Source organism: Antechinus flavipes, chromosome 1 (assembly GCF_016432865.1).
Source record: "Antechinus flavipes isolate AdamAnt ecotype Samford, QLD, Australia chromosome 1, AdamAnt_v2, whole genome shotgun sequence".
NCBI classification, from domain to species: domain Eukaryota; kingdom Metazoa; phylum Chordata; class Mammalia; order Dasyuromorphia; family Dasyuridae; genus Antechinus; species Antechinus flavipes.
The window spans coordinates 719,496,074-719,521,795 of NC_067398.1; the positions used below are offsets into that span (position 1 = coordinate 719,496,074).

General features: G+C 38.9%; 1 protein-coding gene across 2 annotated transcripts; it reads left to right on the forward strand.

The window, feature by feature from the left end:
* Positions 1 to 1,670: 1,670 nt before the first annotated feature.
* On the forward strand, positions 1,671 to 25,722 carry LOC127545756 (zinc finger protein ZFP2-like). 2 transcript variants are annotated; one of them, XM_051973237.1, is made up of 5 exons: positions 1,671 to 3,970; positions 7,407 to 7,491; positions 8,642 to 8,768; positions 9,259 to 9,354; positions 15,395 to 25,722. In XM_051973237.1, exons 2-5 carry the CDS (start codon positions 7,456 to 7,458, stop codon positions 17,638 to 17,640), a joined length of 2,505 nt encoding a protein of 834 aa, XP_051829197.1. In that variant the 5' UTR covers positions 1,671 to 3,970; positions 7,407 to 7,455; the 3' UTR covers positions 17,641 to 25,722. The 2 variants fall into 2 exon arrangements, with proteins under 2 accessions (XP_051829197.1, XP_051829198.1); XM_051973238.1 differs by having other exon boundaries at positions 1,671 to 3,953.

Below are 25,722 nucleotides of genomic sequence, written 5' to 3' on the forward strand. Positions count from 1 at the left end.
TTTTTGTTGTTGTTTGCTTGCATTTTATTTTCTTTCTCATTTTTTCCTTTTTGATTTGATTTTCTTGTGCAGCAAGATAACTGTATAAATGTTTATATATATTGGATTTAACATATATTTTAACATGTATAACATATATTGGATTACTTGCCACCTAAGGGAAGGGTGAGGGGAAAAGGAAGGGAAAATTTGGAATGCAAGGTTTTGCAAAGGTCAATGTTGAAAAATTATTCATGCATATGTTTTGAAAATAAAAAAGTTTTAATAATAATAAAAAAAGGAACAACTTTCCAGGCTAGGTTTTGTAGCTATTCAAGGCGCTGATACACTCCTCTATTGGGGTCCTGATTAGACTAAGGCTTTTATGATCTTGAAAGCAAAACTGACCTGTGCTCCAGAATTAGCCTTGCCTAATTTAGAAAAGCCTTTTACTCTGTATGTTGATAAATGGCACCTTAAGGATCTTGACTCAATTACTTGCCCCCATCCCAGGCCTGTTGGCTTACTTCTGAAAGCAATTTGACTCTCTGTGCTTGGGGTGGCCCTCCTGCCTCAGATCAGTGGCTCTTCTAATTGAGGAAGTCTCCAAATTCATCCTAGGTAAACCACTGGGGGGGTCTAACCCCCCACCAGATTAAGAAAATCTTGGAAGCTGAGGGTCATCATTGGCTTGCTTCTGAGTATCAAGTTCCTCTGTTAGACATCCTGTCTTGAGTATTCAGGTGGACCACACTCTCAGCCCTGCACTCAGTTGAGGGACCTCATTCACAATTGTGAGGAAGCTTTAGGTTTCATCTTCTCCAGTGGGCCTGACCAGCAGAACATTCCTCTCATAATCCAGTCAATGAATGGCTTACTGATGAGTTCGGTTTTCTTGAAAATGGGGAAAGGAAGGTAGATTACTCTGTGGTGAGCCACCTTGGAGGCTAAGCCAATCCCCCTGGAGTCTCTGCCAAGAGGATCGAACTCCTTGCCCTCACCTGTGCTTTAGAATTGAGAAAAGGTCCTCCAATCCCTTGTTGGAAGAAACAATTAGACAGGTCTTCTGGGTTTGTGTTCAGGTAAATCCTGAAGGAATTGTTAATCTCTATCTCCTCCTCCTCCCTGCCTCCCCCGCACCCCATCTTGAAACCCATCCAAGGAATACGTACCCAGGGGAGGACTGGCAGATACACATATGCCTACCTTGTAGAGGCTTCAAACTGCTTTTGATTTTTGTTGGCACCTTTACTAATTGTGTAAAAGTCTTCCCTTGCAGGACTGAAAAGGCTAAATTTTTGTTAAAGGAGACCATACCTCATTTTGATCTGCCCAGCTCTTTACAGAGCAACAATGGCACAACCTTCATTTCTCAAATAACCCAAGCTGTGGCTGAGGCACTTGAGACTATCATCTCAATTCTTCCTGTCATCATCTTTTACCCAATGCTTAACACTTTCAAACATTATGGTGCTTGCACCCTGGGCCACCTGAGCAGTCCTTTCACTGTGTATATTGCCACTGTCTGCCCCTATCCTTTTGAGAGACAAAATCAGGGATCTGGGGGAAATGTTCTTTGGTATTTAAGGAAAGGCACAGCAATGCTAGTTTCCTGGGTTGGATATTTAGAACATCTCAAACCTGGCTGCCATAATCAACCAACTGGCCGATGAAACTGCATACTCTAAGAGATCCAGGAATCCTTGGGCTCTCTTGCCCACATGGTTTTTGATAACCAATTCGTTATATATTGGATTATATTCTTGCCTCTAGTGGTAGTCTCTGTGCCCTTGCCAAAACCTCCTGCTATATGTACATCAACAACTCAGAAGGTTGAACTTTGTTCTGAGAGGATCCTACAAAAAACTGGCTCAATGTGAGACATTCACGATAGCCTCATCTCTCCCTTCCCCCGCCCTGTAATGACCGCGTATTTAAAATCAGCCGGAGTCAGGAATTCAGGTTAAGGGAAAAATCTTCAATATTTATTGAAGTGAAGAGGTGAATAAAGATGATTGCGATAGCAATATGGGCAGTTGCGACGGGAAGCCAGCTAACAGAGAGAGATCTGAGCTGAGCAAACCATCCCAATAGCAATGCCAAAAGTCTCTCCTTCCCCTTCCCTTTCCACTCCCCTGCCTCCACCCACCAAAATTGTCATTTCCTATACAACACATCAGGACTTGCACAAAGAGTGGGCGGGGGCCATTCTTTCTCCAAGCTTATATATTAATAGAGTATGGTCCAATTATTATTTAGCCTCATGTGCTTGGGACCTCAGTGCATCAACTCAAGCCTCAGCCCATTACCCCCCCCCCCCAAGTCTTCCTCTGTCTGGGATACTTGGTTACTGTTCTGGTAACCCTAATATTAGCTTCATTTTTTATTCTTGTTTGATTATTTTTGATCCCTGCATTTTTAATACAATTGTAAGCTTTGTTTCTTCCGGATTCTAAACCATGAAATTCCAACTACTTATTCAACTTGAATATACCTGCTCCCTGATTCTGAGACTCATCACCCCTGGATGCTGCTTCTACCATCTTTAAGTCACCTGTCTCCCCTCCTCAGGCTGGTCCCCACTAGGAAGGGCTAGCTCTATACTCCTTATCAGCCTGAAGCAAAGATGAGACCTTCATCCCTCTGTGAAATGTAGCAATAACCTTAAAGCCACGTGTCCTTGGGAGGAATGTAGTTCTATATTTCTTCCCCTAGCTTTTAGGGAAGATTTAGTGATAAACCTGAGATCGCCTGGCCTTGGGAGAACTATGGCTCCACAAACATTGCTAGCTGTTAGATAACAATCTGTTGGTCAGTGAGAACAAAATTTGAGACAATAATAAGGTATATACCAGACCACTCCTCAAGTCCACTTTTAAGCCATAAAATTAGCAAGTCAGTGACATGAAACACCTGATCTTTTTTTCCCCCACAAGTTGATCTTCTTGCTCCTGGTTCTTCGATAAATTCTTTTGGAACTTAGCCTGCTTCCATTGGCATTAATAAAGTTTGCCCCCTGACTTGATATGGGTCATAGCCTTTTGAGCCACCTGGCCACCAGTCTGGAAGCCCAACCTTTCGGGGTCGCCTGTGAACCCCAACACTCAGAAGCTTGTCTCTAATCAGACAAATAACCTTCCTTCCTCGGCTGTAAACTAACTTTGCCTTTGAAACGCCGGGGCTTCCTTAGAGTTCGGGAATGTAGGGAGAGACTTGTTCTGAAGGATTAAAGAACTAAAAGTAGCTCACAAAACAGAGGTTTTTCCTTCCACATTTCCTGCACACGAGGATCCAAGGCCATGTTAATAAAACGGCCGGGAACAAGCTGATGCGGACAGACTTGTAGATCAGAAGGCGGCCCCCATAGTTTCCCACTGTTACTTCCTCTGCTCAAAGCATTCTTTGCCTGGTTCGCTGGAATTAAATGGCACTGACTTTGTGGCCCTGTTCAGTTTGATGGAGGAGGTCGCTGCTCCATGGTTTCACAAGTCCCCAGAGACCTTGCCCACCAAAGAACAGCAGAGATAGGAGTCACCAGTCCTTCTGTCCCGGGAAGGGGATCTAGCTACCTATCAAATAAACGAAAGCACGTACGTAGAAAGGTCACGGTAACGCAGCGGAGGAACTCTTGCCCTGCGCGATGCTTTCTTTCAAACATCTGGGCTCTAAATAGGTTTTCTCTACCTTGTGCAAGATTCCCTTTCTTCTGAACTACATTTCCCAGAAGGCACTGCCTCTCTAGTGGAAGGGGGCGGGAACTTTTGCCCCTCTTGACTGCGCTTTCGCCCGGAAGTCAACCATTTTAGGAGCTCTCCAGGCTTCCGTAGTTCGCTGCCGCCTTGAGTGAGGGAACTTGGGGATGTGGAACCCTCCTTCTTCAAGCAACCCGGTAGAGATTGACGTAAAGTGAATGGGCAGAGAGAGTCGGGGAGAAGGCGCGGGAGTCATGCCTCTCTACATTCTTCTTTCCTGAGGTGACTCTGGGGAGTAGGTACGCTGCTCTGTCGCCTGGTAGTGGATCTGCGTCTGCGCAGTCGTTCCCTTTCCGATTCCCTTCTCTGCCCCGCCTTGGGACACAACGCATGCGCACTGGTGTGTTGGCGCTGTCTCACAGGTCCTGGCGCACGCGCAGCCCTCGTGTCCTCTCCTGGCTAGCCCTTCCTCCTTTCTATAATGGTCAATTTCTTTTTCCGATTCTTTTCTTAACCTCTCTAGGTTCACCCCTGGCCGCGGTTCCAGTTCAGGTTCTGAATTTGAACTGGTTTTTTTTTTTTTTTTAACCTCCCGGGAGTCCTCCTGCCCTCCTGTCCTTTCCCTTCCCCTCTTCTCCCTCCTCCCCTAATTCTCCTCACCATCCCCCTTTTCCTTCTCCCTTTCCTCCTCTTGCTCCTCTCCCCTCCCCTTTCTCTTTCCTCCTCCTGCCCTACTCCTTCTCACCGTCTCCCATTTTCCCCTTCCTTTTCCTCCTCTTCCCTTTTCTCCTTCGCCATCCTCCTCCCCCAGACTCTTACCTCCCCTCCTGTCTCCCAGTGGGTTGTCCCCCCTTTCTTCCCCTCTCCCTTGATCTCTGTTTCTGGCTCTCCTCTCACTTGTAACTTCCCTTCTGACCTCTTTCTGCCTCTTTCCTTCTCTAGCTTTGATGCGGTTTGAATGCTCTCAATTCCTGGTGGTCAAGAGGTTAGTGGCGATAAGAGAGCTGTTAATATCCCCTTTAGCTCGGCCGCAGGTTTAAGAGTGAAAGAATTCACTCATTCCCGAATTATTAGTTGCAAAATGAAAGTTTATTGTTGGATCAGTTGCTAAGGGACTGACTTCTAAGTGGCAAAGATCTATCGGGAAATGACATTTTGGCGCTGAGAATGCTTTCTCAGCGGGCAGAAAGGTCCGGCAGCAGAGCAGGCTACCTGGGGCCATCTGCAAGGAGCTACTGCCCTTTTTAAGGAGTCTTGGGGCTTCTGGAGCCAAGGTTCCCGGGCTTAGACTCAACAGTTTTCAGCTCGGTTCTCCTATTGGAATTTACAACACTTCAAAGAGGTGTGAATCAAAGGAAAGATAACTTATTTGGGGGAGGGGGAAAGATATGCCTTCCTCAGGAGGGGCTGAGACTCCAAAGGGATCACAGACCAAAAAGAAATACACTTTCTTTAAGGGAACCAACAGTTTCCCTCCCTTTTCATCTTCATTTCCTTTCTCTTCTTAATTTTCCTGTCCCCTTGCCCCTTCCCTTTCCCTACCTTCCTCTAGGTTCCCTCTTGCTCCTCTTTGTCACATCTTTCTCTTCTTGGTCTCCCCCTCATCCCTCCCTTATATCCCTCATAGGGCTCCCTGACCTGCTCCCTCCTCTCGCCCTCTGGCTGATGGTCCTGCTCTGCTGTCCTGTGTCTGCTCTTCTCTACTTTTCCTGCCTTTCAGATTATTTCCCGTATTTGCCAATTCTTTCATTCTGCTGTTTTTCCCACCTGTTTTTCTCTCTTCTTTCCCCTACCTTGTTTTTGATCCTCATTTCTAGAGAAATCATTCCTCTTCCCATCCATTCTCTTATCCATCTAGGAACTAATAGCATATCCCCTTCTGCCCAAGAACCTCAGTTTCTGACCTCAGAATTGTCGTTATCTTTTCTTCTCTCCTTCAGCTTTTTATCTCCTACCCCACCCCCCATTCAGGGAATTGATAAGTCTCCTCAATGTGCAACCATCAAACAATTCTTTATTAAATACTCATCCTGTGCCAGATTTTATGCCAGGTGCATGATATTCGAAGACAAAAATAAAACATCTCTGTCCTGACAACTTAGGGTTTATCCCAGGAACCATCATGTACTGCACATGTCACTAGAAAAGTAGAACTGAATAAAAAGTAATCTTTTATGTGAATTGGGCAGGTCCTCGACTTGGGGTTTAGGAGGGATCATGCAGCTTTTCACAGAGTGAGCATATTGAGCCTTGCAGGAAGCTAGAAACGAAGGAAGAAAGAAGGAATTCAGGATGACAGGAGGTAGATTGTCACAGAGGAAGGCCAGCAGGTGTGTTCAGCTGGCCTATGTTTGGGTCGTAAGTTGGGAAAGTGTCCTGGAGCCTTTAACTGCCAAACAAAGGAATTTACCTAACAGCAAGGAGCCCGGGGTCCTGGAAGGTGGAGTGGGTATGAGTAAGGTATAAGAAGACTGAAGGGGGGTGTGTGTGCCACACACCAGGCAGAGGGTAATATTTGATATTCGAAACAGTAAGGAACTCCATCCAGGTGACAGTGTGAACAGAGTGCCAGCTCAGAATCAAGAAGGCTTATTTTCTTGAATCAAGTCTGGCCTCAGATAGTTCCTAGGCACTTCACCTTGTCTGCCTCAGTTTCCTCATCTATAAAATGAGCTGGAAAAGGAAATGGTCACTCCAGGATTTCTGCCAAAACTCCAAATGGTCACACAGAGTCAGACATGAAAGAAACAATTCAACAATAAAGAAACCTCTGGAGTTTACTGCATTAGGGATGTAACATGGTCAGACCTACTCATGAGGAAGAGAAAACCTTGGGCTTTTGCAAGAGCAAATGAAGATGAGATGTGATGAGGGGCTAAACCTGGGTGCTGGCTCTAAAGGTAGACTGAAAAGTGCACCAGGGTGTGGAATGACCATCTCTAAGACTTGGCAGCTGATGGTGTTTGTGAGATGAGGGTGAATGAATGGGCAGAGATGACAGAGGGGGTGAACATCTGGGCCTGGGGGGAGGAGGGGACTCTTATCTACCATCTCTCCCAGCCTCCTCCTCTTATTTCATCCCACAGCCAGGACTTTGGTTGAGGCCTTTGTGTTGTGTCATTCCTACAATCATGTTGCTTCCTAACTGACTTACCTGCTTCTAGTTCTCAGTCTGCTGAGAACCTGGGAAACGTCCTTCCTAAGGCCTTGGAATGAATCTCTGATTATACTCCCAGACATTTAGCAGCTCCCTGGGACAAAGTACAAGTTTCTCAGCCTAGTGTTCTAGGCCCATTTCTCTCTGGCTCCCCTCAATCTATCCAGACTTTATCTCCATCAATATACATTGGATCCTAATCTATGTACAACCCAAGAGTGTTGTTCATTGTGTTCATCAATATAATATTTCTAGAAAGAACTTTAGACTATATACAGATCTAAATGACTAGCTCTCTTTTAAGGGAAGCCTTCCATCCCCTTGTTTACCTATAATTCTATAAGCCATCCTCATCTCCATTCTCAATAGCACTCACCTGATATATTCTCATTACTTTGGGCTCCCAAGGTTCATTTTCCTCAAGTGCTCAGCTAGTGTCACCTGATCTGCCATGATTGTAAGGAACAGCCCTGAGATCTCTAACTCAGCAGGGTGGTGGAGGGGCAACTCTTGGATGTGGTTGGGAGGCTACACGAGAGGGTCACTCCTCCTGCTTATGCTTTTCTTTTCTTCTCCAGCTCTGATTGTTGAGAGCTCCTTGCTCTCCTAGGCAGCGGTAACGGAAGAATGGCCCCTGTACTTCTGCCCAGAAAGGATCACCAGGTATGTGAGTTTGTCGAGTTCCTGAAATCACATCTTTGTCCTCACACTATGGACCTGACCTCCAGAGACCATGGCCTCCTTCCTCAGCCTCCTCCCCCCAATTCATGTATCATATGTCACTCTAAATCATGTGTTGTTATCGTGCAGCCATTTCAGCCATATCAGCTCTTTGTGATCACTTTTGGGATTTTCTTGCAAAGATACTAGAGAGGTTCACCATTTTCTTCTCCAGGTCATTTTACAGATGAAGAAACTGAGGGAAACTCAAATGGTCACACAGGGTCACAGTAGGTGTCTGAGGTCACATTTGAACAGATAGCTCTTTATCTAAATCATTTCTACTCACTGATGAATGAGTCAGGAATACACACTCACTATAACCCTCTCCAAGCCACGGTGCACATTGTTACTAGTGATCTATCATGGATCGAGGGTGTACGCTAGCAGCTTGGTTTTTACCATGCCTGAATAACCCCCCAAACTTCCCTTTCCCAGTCACTTCTCTCCATGTTGTCTCTCCTATAAAAATTGCTCCTTGAGGACAGGGACCATGTCGCTTGTCTTTGTTTCCTTAGTGTGCAGTTCAAGGCCTGCTTTGGGTAAAGTCCATTTGTGGCTTTTTATCCCTCATATACTCTGATGTCCTGTAAAGCTCAGATCACCTGCCACCTCCCTTTGACCATTGGTGCATGTTTTCCTCAAATGATCCTGCTTTTACTTGCCTACGTATACATTGCATTTCTTTTTATCTGACATAAAATTTAGACCTTGAAGGAAAAGCTCATCAGTCATTTTATTTTTGTGTTTTTTGCCTTGAACTTCAGAGTCACCAAATAAAGCTCTGTTGTGTTGAAATAAGAAGAGCGATGTGAAGTTCTGATTTTGGGTGTCGCTCTACTGGTGTGTAGTTGGAAGAGCTGCCTGATTGACTTTAATCCTAATGTCTCTCAAAAATCCTAAACTCAAGCAATTCATCTTGAGCTGCCGTTCCCACCTACTGGGGAGATGGTGGCTACAGCCCTTTTTCAGGTGTGGGTCGGCCTCTCAGGACCCTTCTTCCTTGTTTGAGTTTTGTGAAAACCAATATTGTCCTTTTGGGTCCATATTAGGAAGGGGACCTGAAGGTGTAGACATGTCTTTGATATTTTAGGAATCGGTGACTTTCGAGGATGTGGCTGTGGACTTCAGCCTGGAGGAGTGGGGACAGTTGGGCCCATCTCAGAAGGAGCTGTACAGGGATGTGATGCTGGAAAACTACCACAACCTGGTCTGCCTGGGTAAGGCCTCCCCTGCTAACCAAGACCTCTCACTGCAGGATTGTAGCTTCTTCCCTTAAAAATAAACACTGGGGCATTTTCCCAGGTTTGCCTGCAAAAGTTTGTCAATCATAGGTTGCTCATCCTTTTGTGGCTGTGTCACAGGGCACTCTGTCTGTGTCCAGCTGAAAGAATTTGGGTTTATACAAGTGGAAATTGTGGTTTCATTGTGTGGTCCCTGATGTTCTTTCTCCTCAAGTTTGAGATTGTTCCCTGAAGTTCCACTGTAGAGAATGGAGATGTGAATGGGTCCCTAGTATTGGTGGGTCCTTTCTGAGCCCAGCTTTACTCCCTGATGCGTTCTCATGTACTTCCTAAGAGCCCAGCACAGGGCAGGCTTCCTTCTCTTTAGAAGGGGACATTTCCTCTCATTTCCATTTTTCCCTGTGAGGAACAGATCACATTCTGAGCCGGCTTTCTGAACCAGTATCTTTGCATTTCCAATGTTCAGGACTAGCGATTTTCAAACCAGATGTGATCAACCAGTTGGAGCGAGGGGGAGTGGTTTGGATTTCAGCAGGAGATGGCCCAAGAAGCATCTGTGCAGGTGAGTGAGTAGGTGAGAAGCAGGTAAGTCATTACCAGCAACATCACAGCTGGCTGTTGGGAGAAAGGACCTTGTCAGTCTTGCCAGAGATTTCTCTCAGTTCCTGTGGCTTCTGTGGAGAAGAGCTGAGACTCTGGGATGAGCTGTTCCTGAGAGCCTCATCTTCAGCTCAGCCAAGTGCTCTCTGCAAGTCTCTCCTGGTTTTCTCCCTCCAGTCTCAGAGGAAGGGTTTGAGAAAGGAGAGTTTTCTTTTTTGCCATTTTAGTGCCTTACCTGATCTTCGTTAGCCTTTCTGCTTCTCTTCTCTTAACTTCTGTCTCTGTTGTTATGTGGTTGTTATCTGTAGTAAAATCAAGGCAGGACCCAGCTCATTTGTTGTCATGTCCCCTTTAGATTCCTTGTTCTTTAGTCATGTTTGACACTTTGTGACCCATTTGGGTTTGCTTTAGCTTATTTTATGGATAATGAAACTGAGACAAATAGGGTAAAGTGTCTTGCCCAGAAGGGGCTTGAGGTCAGATTTGAACTCCAGAAGATGAGCCACTGACACTATCCATTGAGCCACCTAGCTTCACTGCTTTTTATCCCATGTTTTTAAAAACTCATCTTTCTCCTGTTATTTTTTTAAAATAAGTTAAAGAGTTACTTTTTATTGTTTTCTTTATTCCGTTCTTTTTAATGGCTTCCCATATTTATTTGAGTCATTAGATTTTATTTCTGATGAACCAAAACTTTTTAAGCTACAACAGATTCATTGGAAACATTTGTTATTTCCTGTCTTTGGTCATTACCTTCCCCCTGCCAATGCTGGCTGCTCTCCCCTCAGACGTGGTCTCCTTTCCTCCCATCTATCTACGAGGGGCTTCTCCTCCAGTCTCTTACTGTCTTACTGCTCTTCAGTCTCCGCTGTCTACAGGCAGCCTCATGGCTCAGACGCCTTCCCAAACTCTCATTGGTCTCTTCTGTGTCTGCTCTTTGTGATCCCATATCTCGTCCACCCTTTGTGGTCAAGCTCCTTGAGGAGGCCGTGGGTGCCTTCATTTGTCTCATTCTCGATCGTCTGACTCCCGCTTGATCATTCAACCAAAAATGTTCTCTCCAACCTATTCACTGATCTCTTCGTTGCCAAATCCAGTTGCCTTGTCTCTCTGTACCCTTCGATACTATTGTTTACTTATTTTTCCTTCACTTTTTTTCCCTTTTGATTTCAGGAAACTGCTCTCTCCTAATCATCCCCTTCCATTTCTGACCACTTGTCCCTGCACATTTCTCTTTTATTTTAGTTCTCTTGTTGATCTCATCAGCTTCCTTGGATTTAATTATCATCTCTATGCCTGTGATTATCCATCCAGCCTTCTTCTTGCTAACTGCCTGGCAGACACTTCAGAATGGATATCCAGGAGATAGGTTAGCTCAGCATGTCTTAAACTGAGCTCATTCACTTTTTCCTCTTACCTTCTGCCCTTGGACAGAACCTAACCAACCCTAACCCTTCTTGATAGTCCTCTGACTCACAACTCAGTTGTCATCCTGGCTTCCCCACTATCTCTCATCCCCCTTCGCCCATATTCAGTCTTGTATCACTATTTGTTGATTTCACTTTTGCAATCGCTCTCAAATACACCCCCTTCTTTCCCTGACGCTGCCCCCACCCACCCTGCTGTGGGCCCTCGTTTCCTCGTCACTGGGTGATTGCAGTAGCTGTTGGGGAAGTCTGCTTGCCTCAAGCCCCTTCCTATTCCATGTCATTCTGTCACTCATGGTTTTCCTCAAGTACAGGTCTGAGGGTATCACTCCCCTGTCCTCTGTCATCTCTAACTCAGATGCAGAATCACCTTTTTGGCAATTCAAGAGCTTCATAACTCACCATTTTTATACATTTACACACTTGCGGCCACTCTTTGATGTAATGGCACTGGCCTCCATATTGTTCTCCATCTCTCAGATCCAAGCATTTTCTGTGGTTGACTTTCATGCCTGAAATGTTGTCCCTCCTCTTCTCAGCTTTTTTCACATTCTACAGGAATCCTTTCCCGGTCCCTCTTAATTCTAGCACCTTTCCTCTTTTTGTGATTTTCTTTTCATCAATTACCTGTTTATCTGAGTGTCGGTTCTTCCATTCATCTGTGAGTTTCTCAAGGGCAGTGTCTGTCTTTTGTGTTCTCTTCCTTGTGCTTGTCCCAGGGATCAAGACATAGTACTTATTTAATAAATGCATATTGACTTACTGTTAGCTGCTATGAGTACTTTAATAGAAGAAGGTATTGCTCCTTTTGATAGATAGAATCTGTTCTTAGTAGAGATCCTGAGGAGAGTGGATGTGAGCAACTTTACTACTGTGTATATTTCCTTTTTTTTTTTTTTCCCATAGGGACTTCCAAATGAAAGGTTTTTTTTTAAAATTTTTCAATCATATTTTATTTTCCAAATATATGTAAAGATCATTTCCAACATTTGTTTTTGTAAGACTTTGTATTCCAAATTTTTCCTCCTTCCTTCCCTTTCCTCCCTCCTCCCCAAGACAGCAGGTAATCTGATAGAGGTTAAATATATGCAATTCTTTTAAACATATTTATATATCATGTTGTACAAGAAAAATTGGAACAAAAAGGAAAAAACTAGGAGAAAGAAAACAGTGAAAACACTATGCTTCAATCTGAAGTCAGTTTCCATGGTTCTCTCTCTAGATGCAGATGGCATTTTCCATCTCAAGTCTATTGAAATTGCTTTGAATCTACTATGTATATTTTCATGTTCCTTTATAGCAGTAGAAGACTTATAGCTTCTCAGCTTTCTTTAGATCTCAAATAATATCCCATGTTCTACAGGAATTCTTTCCTAGCCTTTCTTCTCTTTGTCGAAGATATCTACTTTCTTTCTTTTCTTTTTTTTTTTTTAAATAACTTTATTGACAGAACCCATGCCAGGGTAATTTTTTACAGCATTATCCCTTGCACTCACTTCTGTTCTGATTTTTCCCCTCCCTCCCTCCACCCCCTCCCCCAGATGGCAAGCAGTCCTATACATGTTAAATAGGTTACAGTATATCCTAGATACAATATATGTGTACAGAACCAAACAGTTCTCTTGTTGCACAGGGAGAATTGGATTCAGAAGGTATAAATAACCTAGGAAGAAAAACAAAAATGCAGTCAGTTTACATTCATTTCCCAGTGTTCTTTCTTTAGGTGGAGCTGCTTCTGACCATCCTTGATCAATTGAAACTAAGTTAGATCTCTTTGTCAAAGAAATATATTTCCATCAGAATACATCCTCATACAGTATCATTGTTGAGGTATATAATGATCTCCTGGTTCTGCTCATTTCACTCAGCATCAGTTCATGTAAGTCTTGCCAATCTTCTCTGTATTCATCCTGCTGGTCATTTCTTACAGCACAATAATATTCCATAACATTCATATACCACAATTTACGCAACCATCTCCAATTGATGGACATCCATTCATTTCCCACCTTCTAGCCACTATAAACAGGGCTGCCACAAACATTTTGGCACATACAGGTCCCTTTCCCTTCTTTAGTATCTCTTTGGGGTATAAGCCCAGTAGAAACACTGCTGGATCAAAGGGGATGCACAGTTTGATAACTTTTTGAGCATAGTGAAACTCTTTCATATGAGTGGAAATAGTTTTGATTTCTTCATCTGAAAATTGTTTCTTCATATCCTTTGACCATTTATCAATTGGAGAATGGCTTTATTTCTTATAAGTTAGAGTCAATTCTCTCTATATTTTGGAAATGAGGCCTTTAACAGAACCTTTAACTGTAAAACTGTTTTCCCAGTTTGTTGCTTCCCTTCCAATCTTGTTTGTATTAGTTTTGTTTGTACAAAAGCTTTTTAATTTGATGTAATCAAAATTTTCTATTTTGTGATCAATAATGATCTCTAGTTCTTCTTTGGTCACAAATTCCTTACTCCTCCACAAGTCTGAGAGGTAAACTATCCTATGTTCTTCTAATTTGTTTATGATCTCATTCTTTATGCCTAAATCATGGACCCATTTTGATTTTATCTTGGTGTATGGTATTAAGTGTGGATCCATGTGTAATTTCTGCCATACTAATGTCCAGTTTTCCCAGCAGTTTTTGTCAAATAATGAATTCTTATCCCCAAAATTGGGATCTTTGGGTTTGTCACACACTAGATTGTTATAGTTATTGTATGTCTGACATGTTATGTAGCATTTCACACCCGTAGTCTTTGCAAAAAAAGAATATCACTGAATCCAAGATAGAGGTGAAATCGACCCCAGAGGTGATCTGATCCAAGCCTCTCATTGTACAGATGATGAAACTGATGTTCAAAAAGTCTTAAGGGACTAATTCAAAGTTACTTTCATCATATGTGACCTAGGCAGGGATTGAATGCAGATCTGACTCTTGATTCAGGCCTCTTGTTATTTTTTTTTAGAACCCAACTTGCTTATGATAATTTCCCAACTTTCATTTAGTTTACTTTGTTGTTGAGTGTTCCATTAATGTGGTTGTCATTAATGTTTCCCTTGATTGGTGGGTTTTTTCTGATGTTAGTTAACATTTCTGTGGTTCAGGGAAGTCTGTAGGATTTATCTATGAAATAATAGAAAAGAAGTGATGTGTTTGAATAGTAGATATTCCCATAGCAGTAGGTGCCACATATTTAATAAATATAACAAGTAATTTCTGATGATAATGTTATTTTTATTGTATATTTCTACCTAGCCATGGAGCATGCATAACTTTATTCTTTGATTTTTGTGAAAATTGTTTCACACTTGTTTTTGACTGTCGATTTCTACCAATATTTTTTCTTGTATATGGAAACAGAATTTGTGTTGATATCCTATATAAGGGATATATCCTATAGCCTGTTTTCTCTGAGAGATGAGTACATTTGTGTTTGGGTTCAAATTATGAGATGAGAAAAGCAACTCACTCTACTTGCTAGTAATTAGATTTGTGACTTAAGCAATACTTTTAATAAACTCTTTGCAACACAGATGCCTAATAAGTGAGGTAATTGCCGAGTATAATCTCTAAGGTCTTTTCCAAGCCTGACAGTTTTTTAAAGCAGACCATCTGATTTAGCCTAACTATTTGTCAAAACACTTTTTGTACATATTCAAAGTGGTTTCCTATAGTTTCTGTTCATTGCTCCTCTGTCTGTTATTTAACATTAAACAGAATTGATTACTCTGACAGGCAAAACAGTAAGAACCCAAAATGTGACTTCAAAAAACCTTGGTTTAATCTTAGGGTAGACTTGCCTTTTACAAGTCAACTATGTGAAAATAGCCTATGGAGTCAAGCAAGCATTTGTTAAGGATCTCCTCTGTGCCTGGCTTTGTGCCTTACAATGTATCTGGATTTTAGAGAGGGGATGCAAGGAGAGACTCTCTTGGCATAAAGCAGCCTCTCTCTCCCATTCTTTAAGAAGAAAAAATGTGTACACATAACAGTAATTTGGGTTTGTTTTTTTTTTTTTAACACCCAATTTATGTATTTTTTTTAATAGCTTTTTTATTTATAAGTTATATGTATGGGTAACTTTACAGCATTGACAATTGCCAAACCTTTTGTTCCAATTTTTCCCCTCTTTCCTCCACCCCTTCCCCTAGATGGCAGGATGACCAGTAGATGTTAAATATATTAAAGTATAAATTAGATACACAATAAGTATAATGACCAAACCGCATAACAGTAATTTGAAAATATATAAAGTATGGTATTTCCTGATGTATAGATGCTAATTTTTGAGGCCCTGCAAAAGGTCTTATGTAGGAAGTCATCCTTGAGCCGAATTTCAGATGAAATCAGAATTTTGAAGAGGCAGAAGTGAAGAAGGACTACAATTAAGATATGGGGGATAGCTTTTGGAGTCCACTTTTTCTAGACTATATATGGTCTCTGAAAGGAAGAAATGTGTCATTTATCTGGAAAAGTAGGTGAGAACAATATTTTTGATGGAGTAGAGGGAATTTGGGCTAAGTATAATGCATAGGTAACAAGGGATGTTTATGTTATTAAAAATTTCTTTCAGATTGGGATACTAGACCTGAAACTAGGGAATCCTGTCTAAACAGTGGCCTCCCCATGGAAGCACCATTGCAAGAAAGAATTCATGCGGGAAGTCTTCACGTCTCCAAGTTTGGCAAAGCCAGGGAATGTTGTGGTTTATTAGAAAAACAGCAGAGTAGTGAGGATAAACTTTTAGGACACATACAAATATTTGAAGTGAACAATCAAAGTAGTGAACATGCATGTAAAAAATATACTGGAGGCTTTTGCCAAGGAACAATCCTTTTTCCACAAGATAAGTTGTCTCTTGGAAAGAATCTTCATCATTGTGACACAGAGCAAAGAAGAGTCAGATTATATTCATACTTGAATAAACAGAAAAGAATTTCCTTGAAGAAAATGTTTTCTAGATATAATAAAGATGAAAAATTACTTAATTTTGATTCAGACCTTAATGAAAATCATAGCAAACAGAATGAAGAGAAAGCACATTTAGGAAATGAATGTGGTCAGACTTCCTCTCTGAACCAGAGAATTCCTATTGTAGAAAAATATTATGAATCTAACAAATGTAGAAAAGATTTTAGTCAGAAGACAGAGCTCATACAACATCAGAGAATTCATACTAGAGAAAAATCTTACTCGTGTAATGAGTATAAAAAGATTTACCCACAGAAAGCTGACATTACTATCCATAATAGAATTCATACTGGAGAAAAACTTTATGAAAGTAATGATTGTGAAAAGACTTTCAGGCTGAAGAGAACACTTACTGACAATCAAAATATTCCTAACATCAAGAAACCATATGAATGCAATGAATGTGGGAAGACATTCAGTCAGAAAGCAGGACTTAATGGACATCAGAACATTCATACTGGAAATAATAGTTATAAATGTAACGAATGTGGAAAGAACTTTAGTCAGAAGGCAGGACTTGTCTATCATCTGAGAATTCATACTGGAGAGAAACTCTTTGAATGTAACGAATGTGGGAAAGTCTTCCATAAGAAGATAGGACTTAGGAGTCATCAAAAAATTCATTCTGGAGAAAAGCCATATCAGTGTAATGAATGTGGGAAGGCCTTCAGTCACAAGGCAGGACTTACCTGCCATGAGAAAATTCATACTGGAGAGAAACCATATGTATGTAATAAATGTGGTAAAGCTTTCAGTAGGAAATCTGTTCTTACTGACCATCAGAAAAGTCATACTGGAGAGAAACCTTATCAGTGTAATGAATGTGGGAAAGCCTTCACCAGGAGAACAATCCTTACTCAACATCAAAAAATTCATACTGGAGAGAAGCCTTATACATGTAGTGAATGTGGGAAAGCCTTCAGTCAGAAAATAGGACTTACCTGCCATCAGAATATTCATACTGGAGAGAAACCTTATGAATGTAATAATTGTGGTAAAGCCTTTAGTCAGAAGACAGGACTTACGAGGCATCAAAAAATTCATACTGGAGAGAAACCATATCAATGCAATGAATGTGGAAAGGCCTTCAATCAGAAGCGAACACTTACTGAACATAAAAATATTCATACTGGAGAGAAACCTTATGAATGTAACGAGTGTGGGAAGGCTTTCAATCAAAAGAATACACTTACTGAACACCAGAATATTCATACTGGAGAGAAACCTTATGAATGTAATGAATGTGGGAAAGCCTTCAATCAAAAGAAAAGACTTACTAAACATCAGTATGTTCACACTGGAGAGAAACCTTATGAATGCAAAGAATGTGGGAAAGCCTTCAGTCAGAAGAGAACACTTACTGAACATCAGAATATTCATACTGGAGAGAAGCCTTATGAATGTAATGAATGTGGGAAAGCCTTTGGTCAAAAGACAGGACTTAGTAAACATCAGAAATGTCACACCGGAGAGAAACCATATCAGTGTAATCAATGTGGAAAAGCCTTCAGCAGGAGGACAAGGCTTACTCGACATCAGAAAATTCATACAGGAGAAAAACCATATGAATGTAATGAATGTGGGAAAGCTTTCAGAGAGAAGACAAGTCTTACTCAACATCAGAAAATTCATACTGGAGAAAAACCATATCAATGTAATCAGTGTGGGAAGGCTTTTAGCAGGAAGACAATTCTTACTGAACATCAGAAAACCCACCGGGGAAAAATTTTGTTAGAATGTAGAAAGGCCTTCAGTTGCAAGACAACACTTGAATATCAGAAATTTAATATAGGAGATAAACTTTTGGAATACAATGAACCGCTTTTGTCAGAGAAGACATATTATTAAACCTTATTGTATTAAATTATTATTAAATTTTGTCCTATTAAAACTTAGAAATGGGAAGAAACAATGAATTTGGGAAAGCAAGCCAAGGGAACTTAGAACTTGCTCAAAATAATAATTTATACTGGAAAGAAACTTAATCATTTCAGGAAAGCCTTCAGTTGGAAGAAGATACTTATTGAACATTAAAAATTACTAAAGAGGAACCTTAATACAGTGATAAGGCATTTAGGTAGTAAAATGTATAAGAATAGCAGATTTGGATTGAGGAAGACCCAAGTTCAAACTTTGCCTAAGATAATAGTTATGTGACTCTTGGCAAGTCAATTAATCTCTCTCGACTTTGGTTTCCCAATCTGTAAATGAGGGATAATAGCTAATAGTAGAGTTCATTTGAAAGTCCAAAGAAATAAAACATGTAGTTGGTTTTGAAAGTCTTAAAACACTATAAATGCTAGCTTTACAGAAATGGTTGTAGGAAAGGCTTTGTGAAGGAGGTAGATCTAATGGAATATCAAAGAAGTCATACAAGAAAAAACCTTTATGAATGTAATATATTTTGGGTTGTCAACCATTGGAAGTCAGAACTTATTGAATATTACAGATTTTATATCAAAGATAATAATAATAATAATAATTTTTTTTTTTTTTTTTTTTTTTTTTTTTGCTGAGGCAATTGGGGTTAAATGAGTTGCCCAGGGTCACACAGCTAGGAAGTGTTAAATGTCTGAGACCATATTTGAACTCAGGTCCATCCCACTTCAGGGCTGGTGCTTTATCCACTGCGCCACCTAGCTGCCCTTCAAAGATAAAATTAATGAATATAATGCATATAAGACCTTCCAATAGTGCATAATAGTATTAGAAATTTTATGCTAGACAGCTGTACAAAGGTAAAACCTTTCATTACAGAGAATATACAAAAGTTTATTACTGAGTCTTCTTTCATAGAACAATTAGAAATGAGGGAGAGTTTTTCTAGTTCTAAAAACTAGTTTTTTTAGTTGGAAAAACAGTATATGAATATTATAAACTTGAGAAGGTATTCCTTTTTTTGAAGAAATATTAAATTTTATTCAAGAACATTTTAAAAAGCAGTTCAATTTTCTTAGTTAAATAAATTAGACTTTAGTATATTTGCAATATGGAAAAAATGAAGATTAAGAAAATTCACATGACAACCAAACATTACATATACATAAGTGACAACGTTGAAACAAGCACAAGTTAGGGTGAACAAAAAGTAAAACAATTAAAAATTCTTCTCCGTCTTTGAAGTCAGCTCATTATAGATTTTGGTTAAATCATGATTTTCTTTAGTTTTTTATTCTAGACTTTTCTCTGTGCCTGGGCTCTCATTTGTTCCTTTCATAAATTTGCTTGTAAAACTAGATTCAGCTTTTGCTCTGCTTTGAACCTGGACAATTGCTTCATCTGCTAGATTTCACTTCTCTTCTGCATATCCCTTGATTGCTTGGTACCTCCTTTCTTTTCAATTCTTAGTATTTAAACTTCAACACATTTCTTTAATGCTTTTATTTTTTTTGGATATTCTAAAACCTGTTTTTCTAGTAGCTTGAAGAAATCAGAGAAAGACTTTCCTTGGAGTTCATGTCTGTTGTAATTTGCTGTTTTTCTAATAAAACCTTCTAGATTTTAGCCTTTGTAACCTCCTTCAGCTTCTGATTATATACTACCAGCTGAATTATTATTCCTTCATATTCTTCCACAATTTTTCCCATATCTGAATATTCCACCTGGAATTTTGCATATTTTTTTCCAGTTCTTGAATTTTTAATCGTTTTTCTTTAACTTCTTGTTTGACTTTTTCTACAGCCACATCCATCTTTCTGGGTATACTTCAATATGTCTATACTGGCATCAATGATGGAAACAGGCAAATTTGTGGTTGTCACAGAAGCACCCATACACTCAGGTTCACCAGGAAGAGAAAGTCCATATTAAATGTTCCTTGGAAATCAAATTTGTCAAGTTTTGTATCATGTTGATTTTTCTGAGTCTGTTTGCTTATGTCCAGAAGGCAAGAACTCACCTGGCTCACTGATGGATGCAGGAAAGATTTATTTACATTCTTGCAAGAATGGCTGTTTAGGTTAATAGATACTGAGAAGAAGGTATTCTTTGAGAACAGACAGGATAGACATTGGAGATTATTGTACTAGATATCACAACTTCAAAATGAAGGAACATGAGTAGCATTTTAGCCAATAACCACACTGAAAATTTGAAAACTTAAATTGAAAGAAAATCTTTTTATGCTGCATAAGTAGCATCTTTTACAATTGAATTCTAATAATTTGGCTTAAGAGGAAAAATTTGAAGTGTCAAACCAGGGGTATGAAAAATTTGGCATAGAGGAATATTATGTTGGGCAGCAAATGTATCACCACCTATTCTGATTAACCACCTTCCATAACAGTTTACTAAAACATTACGCACCGTAAAATGGGTAGAATGAGGAACAAGTTGTAAAGAGGTAAATAAAAGTTTGTTGTTAGGAAAAGTCTAACAATTTGAGCTGTCCAAAAGTAAAATGGGTTGTCTTGATGAAAGTGATCAGTCTTGCCTAACTGAACGTTTTTGCTAAGATGAAACTACTTGTCAGATTTGTGGTAGTGAAGGTACATTAAGTTTTGCAAGTCATCTGATTTAGGGGAATACTGAAATCCCTCAAAAATTCTAAGATGTCTAGGAGTGTTTTGTTTTATTTCCTCAGTAATACTTTTATGAAGAATGTGTTTGAAGTTTTGATTTTCAAATTCTATCCCTTTCTCTCCTTCCCCCTCCCTGAGACAATAAGCAATCAGGTATAGGTTATACATGTGCAATTATGTAAAACATTTCCATAACAGTCATTTTGTACAAGGAAACTCAAATAAAAGAAAAAAAAAAGAGTGAAAAAATCGTGTGCTTCAGTCTATGTTCAATATTTATTCTTTCTCTGGAGGTGGACAGTATTCATCATTAGCTCTCTGGGGTTGTCTTGGATCATTCAGTTGCTGAGAATAGCTAAGTCATTCACAGTTGATCATCATACAATATTGCTGCTACTGTGTACAGTGTTCTGGTTCTGTTCAATCTGTACATTGGTCTTTCTAGGTTTTTCTGAAATCATCCTGCTTATCATTTCTTATAGAACAATAATATTCCATTACAACTATATACCACAGCTTGTATAGCCACTCCCCAATTGATGGGCATCTCTCTGATTCACAATCCTTAGCCATCACAAAAAAAAACTGCTATAAATATTTTTGTAGAAATGGATCCTTTTCCTTTTTGGAGGCTATCTTTGGGATATAGATCTAGCAGTGCTATTACTGGAATAAAGAGTCTGCACAGTTTCATAACCCTTTGGGCTTAGTTTCAAATTGCCCTCCATAATGTTTGGATCAGTTCACAACTCTACCAACAATGCATTCATGTCCCAGTTTTCCCATATCCTCTCCAACATTTCCCCTTTTTGGCCACTTTGATAGGTGTGAGGTGGTACCTCAGAGTTGTTTAATATGCATCTCTCTGATCAGTAGTGATTCAGAGGATCTTTTTATATGAGGATAGGTAGCTTTGATTTCTCTGGAATTCTTAAAGAAAATGTATTTTATATCGATGAAAAAGTAGGCATATAAATCAGTAGTTGTCTATGTTCGCTTTTTCAACTTTTTGAGAAGTTGGAATAAGGTCTAAGATTTTTCCTAAGCCTTTGTCCTCTTTCTCTTCACATACCCTATGAATCGTTCGCTCAACACCCTTATAACTTCAACATGAGTCTCTATGTACACTTATTCCAACACCCTTCCCTCTTCTGCCTTTTGTAGTAGCATTTCCATTTCAAATCAATATACAGTTGTACTACAATCTTTGTTGGTGAGAAGTTATAGCTTTTCTGTTTTTCTTTATTGTCCTTCCACTGTTATTCTTTAAACTCATTTTGGATGACTTAACTACATCTCTCACCAAACTTTAGTGGCACATTTCAAAATACCAAGATGTTATAATTAGCCAGGAAACAATTTCAATTCAGCAGGAACTGCTAGGGAAATTGAAAAGTAGTCCAAAAAAAATTTAGAATCCCCATTTTATGCTATGTACTACAATAAACAATGTTAAGGGGACCTGAATATTAAAATTTCTATAAAAATAATAACAAGAGAACTAGAACCCCCTCTACTGAGGGGGTAGATAATTAATCAAATGAGGATATGCGTGATTATGGAAGAAAAAAATAGACTCTGAGTTTTATGAAGTTGCAAAGCATTTTCATGAATAAAATTAAGGCAATTAAGGTAAGAAGGGGAGAGGACAAAACTTTTTGTTAAAAATCTCTAAAGACCTGATATTAAACAGAGATGTTATCCTAAAAAGACTCCCTGCAATTTTAAACTGTTAAAATGTAAACTGCTTGAAGATTTTTGGAAAACCATCTATAGGCAAATAATAGCAACATGGAGTTTCAAATGATTCCCCCAAAAAGTATTTAAAAGATAAGGAATAATTCTTCAAAGAAAAATTGCAAATGCAGTCATATGAAAATGTTTAATCAATTAATAATAAGATAAATGCAAATCAAGATAACCCTAAAATTTTACCTCACATCCTGCAAATTGGCAAAAAATGAAAGAATAGTCTGTGTTCAAAAGGATGCAAAAAGATAGTGATATTTTGTTGGGATTGTGAATTAGTCCAAGCATTTTACAAAGCAGTTTAGAATTATCTAAAGTGACTTAAATGTTCCTACTTTTTGAAGCAAAGATGCTACTGCTAGGCATATCCCTTGAGGAAGTCACTAAGAAAAAGAAAGCTCTTTATATAGCAAAATGCATCTAGCAAAGGACAGGAAGTAGATGTTGATTGATGAAAAATGGCTAGACAAATGATCTATCCAAATGCCATGAAATATTGTATTGTGGGAGCATCTAGGTGACACAGGGGAGAGAGCACTAGCCCTGAAGTCAGGAGGACTTGGGTTCAAATTTGGCCTCAGACACTTAACATTTCCTAGTTGTGTGACCTTGGACAAGTCATTTAATCCCAATTGCCTCAGCAAAAAAAAAAAAAAAAAAAAGAAAGAAATTATATTGTGAAAAAGCAGCAAATAGGGTGAATATAGATGCTTAGAAAGATAGACATGAATTGATAGATAATGGAGTTTGTTGGTTAGTGCTCAAAAAAAAAAAAAAAAAAAGGACAAAAATAACACCACAAATAGTCCATATGAATATTTAGAATGATTTTTTTTAAATTTTAATTCTTTTAATTATAGCTTTTCATTGACATATGCATGGGTAGTTTTTCAAACATTGATTCTTGAAAAAACTTCTCTTCCAACTTTTCCCCTCCTTCCCCCCACCTCCTCCCCTAGATGGCAGGCAGTCCCATACATGTTAAATATGTTAAAGTATATATTAAATAGAATATATGTATACATATTTATACAGTTATCTTGCTACACAATAAAAATCAGATTTAGAAAGAAGGTAAAAATAATCTGGGACGAAAAACAAAATTGCAAGCAGTCCACACTCATTTCCCAGTATTCTTTCCCTGGGTGTAGCTGGTTCTGTTCATTACTGATCAATTGGAAGTGATTTGGATCCTTTCATTGTTGAAGAGAGCCATGTCCATCAGAATTGATCCTCATATAGTATTGTTGTTGAAGTGTAGAATGATCTCCTGGTTCTGCTCATGGAATAGTTATTTCTAAATCTTAACATTTTACATATAGCAGAGTAAGAAGCAAGAAAACAAACTATTCTCATGTCAAAGTGTAATTGGGAAGAATAGCCACAAAGAAATTGTCAATTCAATAAAATCAAAAGAACAAGCATAATTTTGAAGACTGATTTGGAAAGACACTTCTCCTTGCTGCTTTGTATCAGTCTCTGGTATATGACTTTAGACCACTGGATATATTTGCAGAGTTTTTTTTTGTTTTGTTTTTTCTCTTTAATGTGTGGTCACTTGTGCAGACAATGTAGAATATCTCACTGACAAAAGAACTGATCTGGAAAGCATCTAAAAGAGATAATTAAAAAGTTGGTGGACTACCAAAAATACAGTTGAGATATTATCTTTCAAGAAATTATCAAAGTAAACTGCTCTGATATTCTAGAACCTCTGAGGGTAAAATAGAAATAGAAAAAATTCCCTGATCATTTCCTGAAAGAGATCCCCTAAATGAAAACTCCTAGGAAATGAAAATTCTGGGTCCCAGAGCTCCCAAGTCAAAGAGAAAAAATTTCAGTCTGTCAGAAAGAAATAACTCAAGAATCAAGAATCACAGTCAGGATAATACAATACAAGATTTAGCAGCTTCTATACTGAAGGATAAGAGAACTCCAAATAAGATATTTTGAAGGACAAAGGAGCTAGGATTACAACCAAGAATCATCCATCCAGCAAAACTGAGCATAAACTTTTAGAAAAGTGGATATTCAATGAAATAGAGGACTTTCAAGCACTTTTAATGAGTAGATCAGAGCTGAATTGAAATTTTGACCTCCAAATACAAGATTCCAGAGAATCACAAAAGATAAACAAGAAAGGGAAATCATAAAGGACTTAATATGGTTCAATTGTTTATCTTCCTATGTGGGAAGATAACAAGATACTGATAACTTTCTCATCATTAGAGTAGTTAGAAGGAACACATATAAACAAGGCACAAGTGTGAGTGCAATATGAAGGTATGATATCTAAAAAAAATAAAGAAATGTACTGGGAGGAAGAAAAAGGGAAGGGTACAATGGAATAAATTATCTCACATAAAGGAGACAAGAAAAAGATTTTACAATGGAGAGGAAGAGAGAGGAGGTTAGAGAGAGTGAGAGAACCTTATTCTCATCAGAATTGCCACAAAGAGGTAATGAGGCACATTCAATCGGATATAAAAATCTACCTTACCCTAAGAAAAATAGGAGGGATGGGGATAAGAGAAGTAGGAGGTGTGATAGAAGGAAAGGTGAGAGAGTAGTCAAACGTCAAAAATAGTCAAGTAAAGCAGGGTAAAGGGGAAATTAGCAATATTACAATTAGCAATAGTAATTATGAAAAAAAACAACTTTTGGAACATTCTCTGACAAAGGTTTCATTTCTCCGAGAACTGTCAAATTTACTAAAATCCCAATTGATAAATGATCAAAAAATAAGAACAGTTTTCAGATAAAACTATGGCCATATGAAAAAAATGTTCCATATTCAATATTAATTGGATAATTGCAAATTAAAACAATTATGTGGTACTATCTCATGCCTATTAGACTGGCTAAAAGGACAGAAGGAAAGTGACAAATGGTGAAGTAGAAATAATGAGATTAATACTCTGTTGGTGGAGTTGTAAGCTGATCCAACCATTTTGTAGAGCAATTTGGAACTGCATACTCTTTGCAACACCTAGCAACACTGATATTAGATCTGTATCTCAAAAGAGATAAAAAAGGAAAAGGACTTATATGTACAATGATATTGATAGTGGTTCTTTTCTGAGGGCAAAGAATTAGAATTGAAGAGATACCCATCAAATGGCTGAACAAGTTGTGGTGTGTGATTGTAATGGAATAATACTATGGTGCTATAAGAAATGATGAGCAGGATGGTCTTAAGAAAAAAAACCTGAAAAGACTTGCATAGGCTGATAAGAAGTCAAATGTACTGTGTACAAAGTAACAGCAATATTGTAAGATCATCAGCATGAATGACTTTTATTTTTCTCAGTAAGACAATGATCCAAGACAACTCTGAAGGACTTATAATGAAAAATGCTGTTCATCCCTAAAAAAAGAATTAATGATCTCTGAATAGAGGTTAAAGTAAACTTTTTATTTTTACTGAAACTTTATTGGGGAGAGGGGCTATGTTTTCTTTCACATCATGACTATTGTGGAAATGTTTTGCATGATTACACATGTATCTTTTTTATGGAATTGCTTGTCTTAATGAGGTGGGGTTGTGGAAGAGGAATGGGAGATAGTTTGGAACTTAAGTTTTATAAACATGTTAAAATTGTTTTTACTAGTAACTGGAGGAAAATAAAATACTAAATATAAAATAAAAATATATTCACAG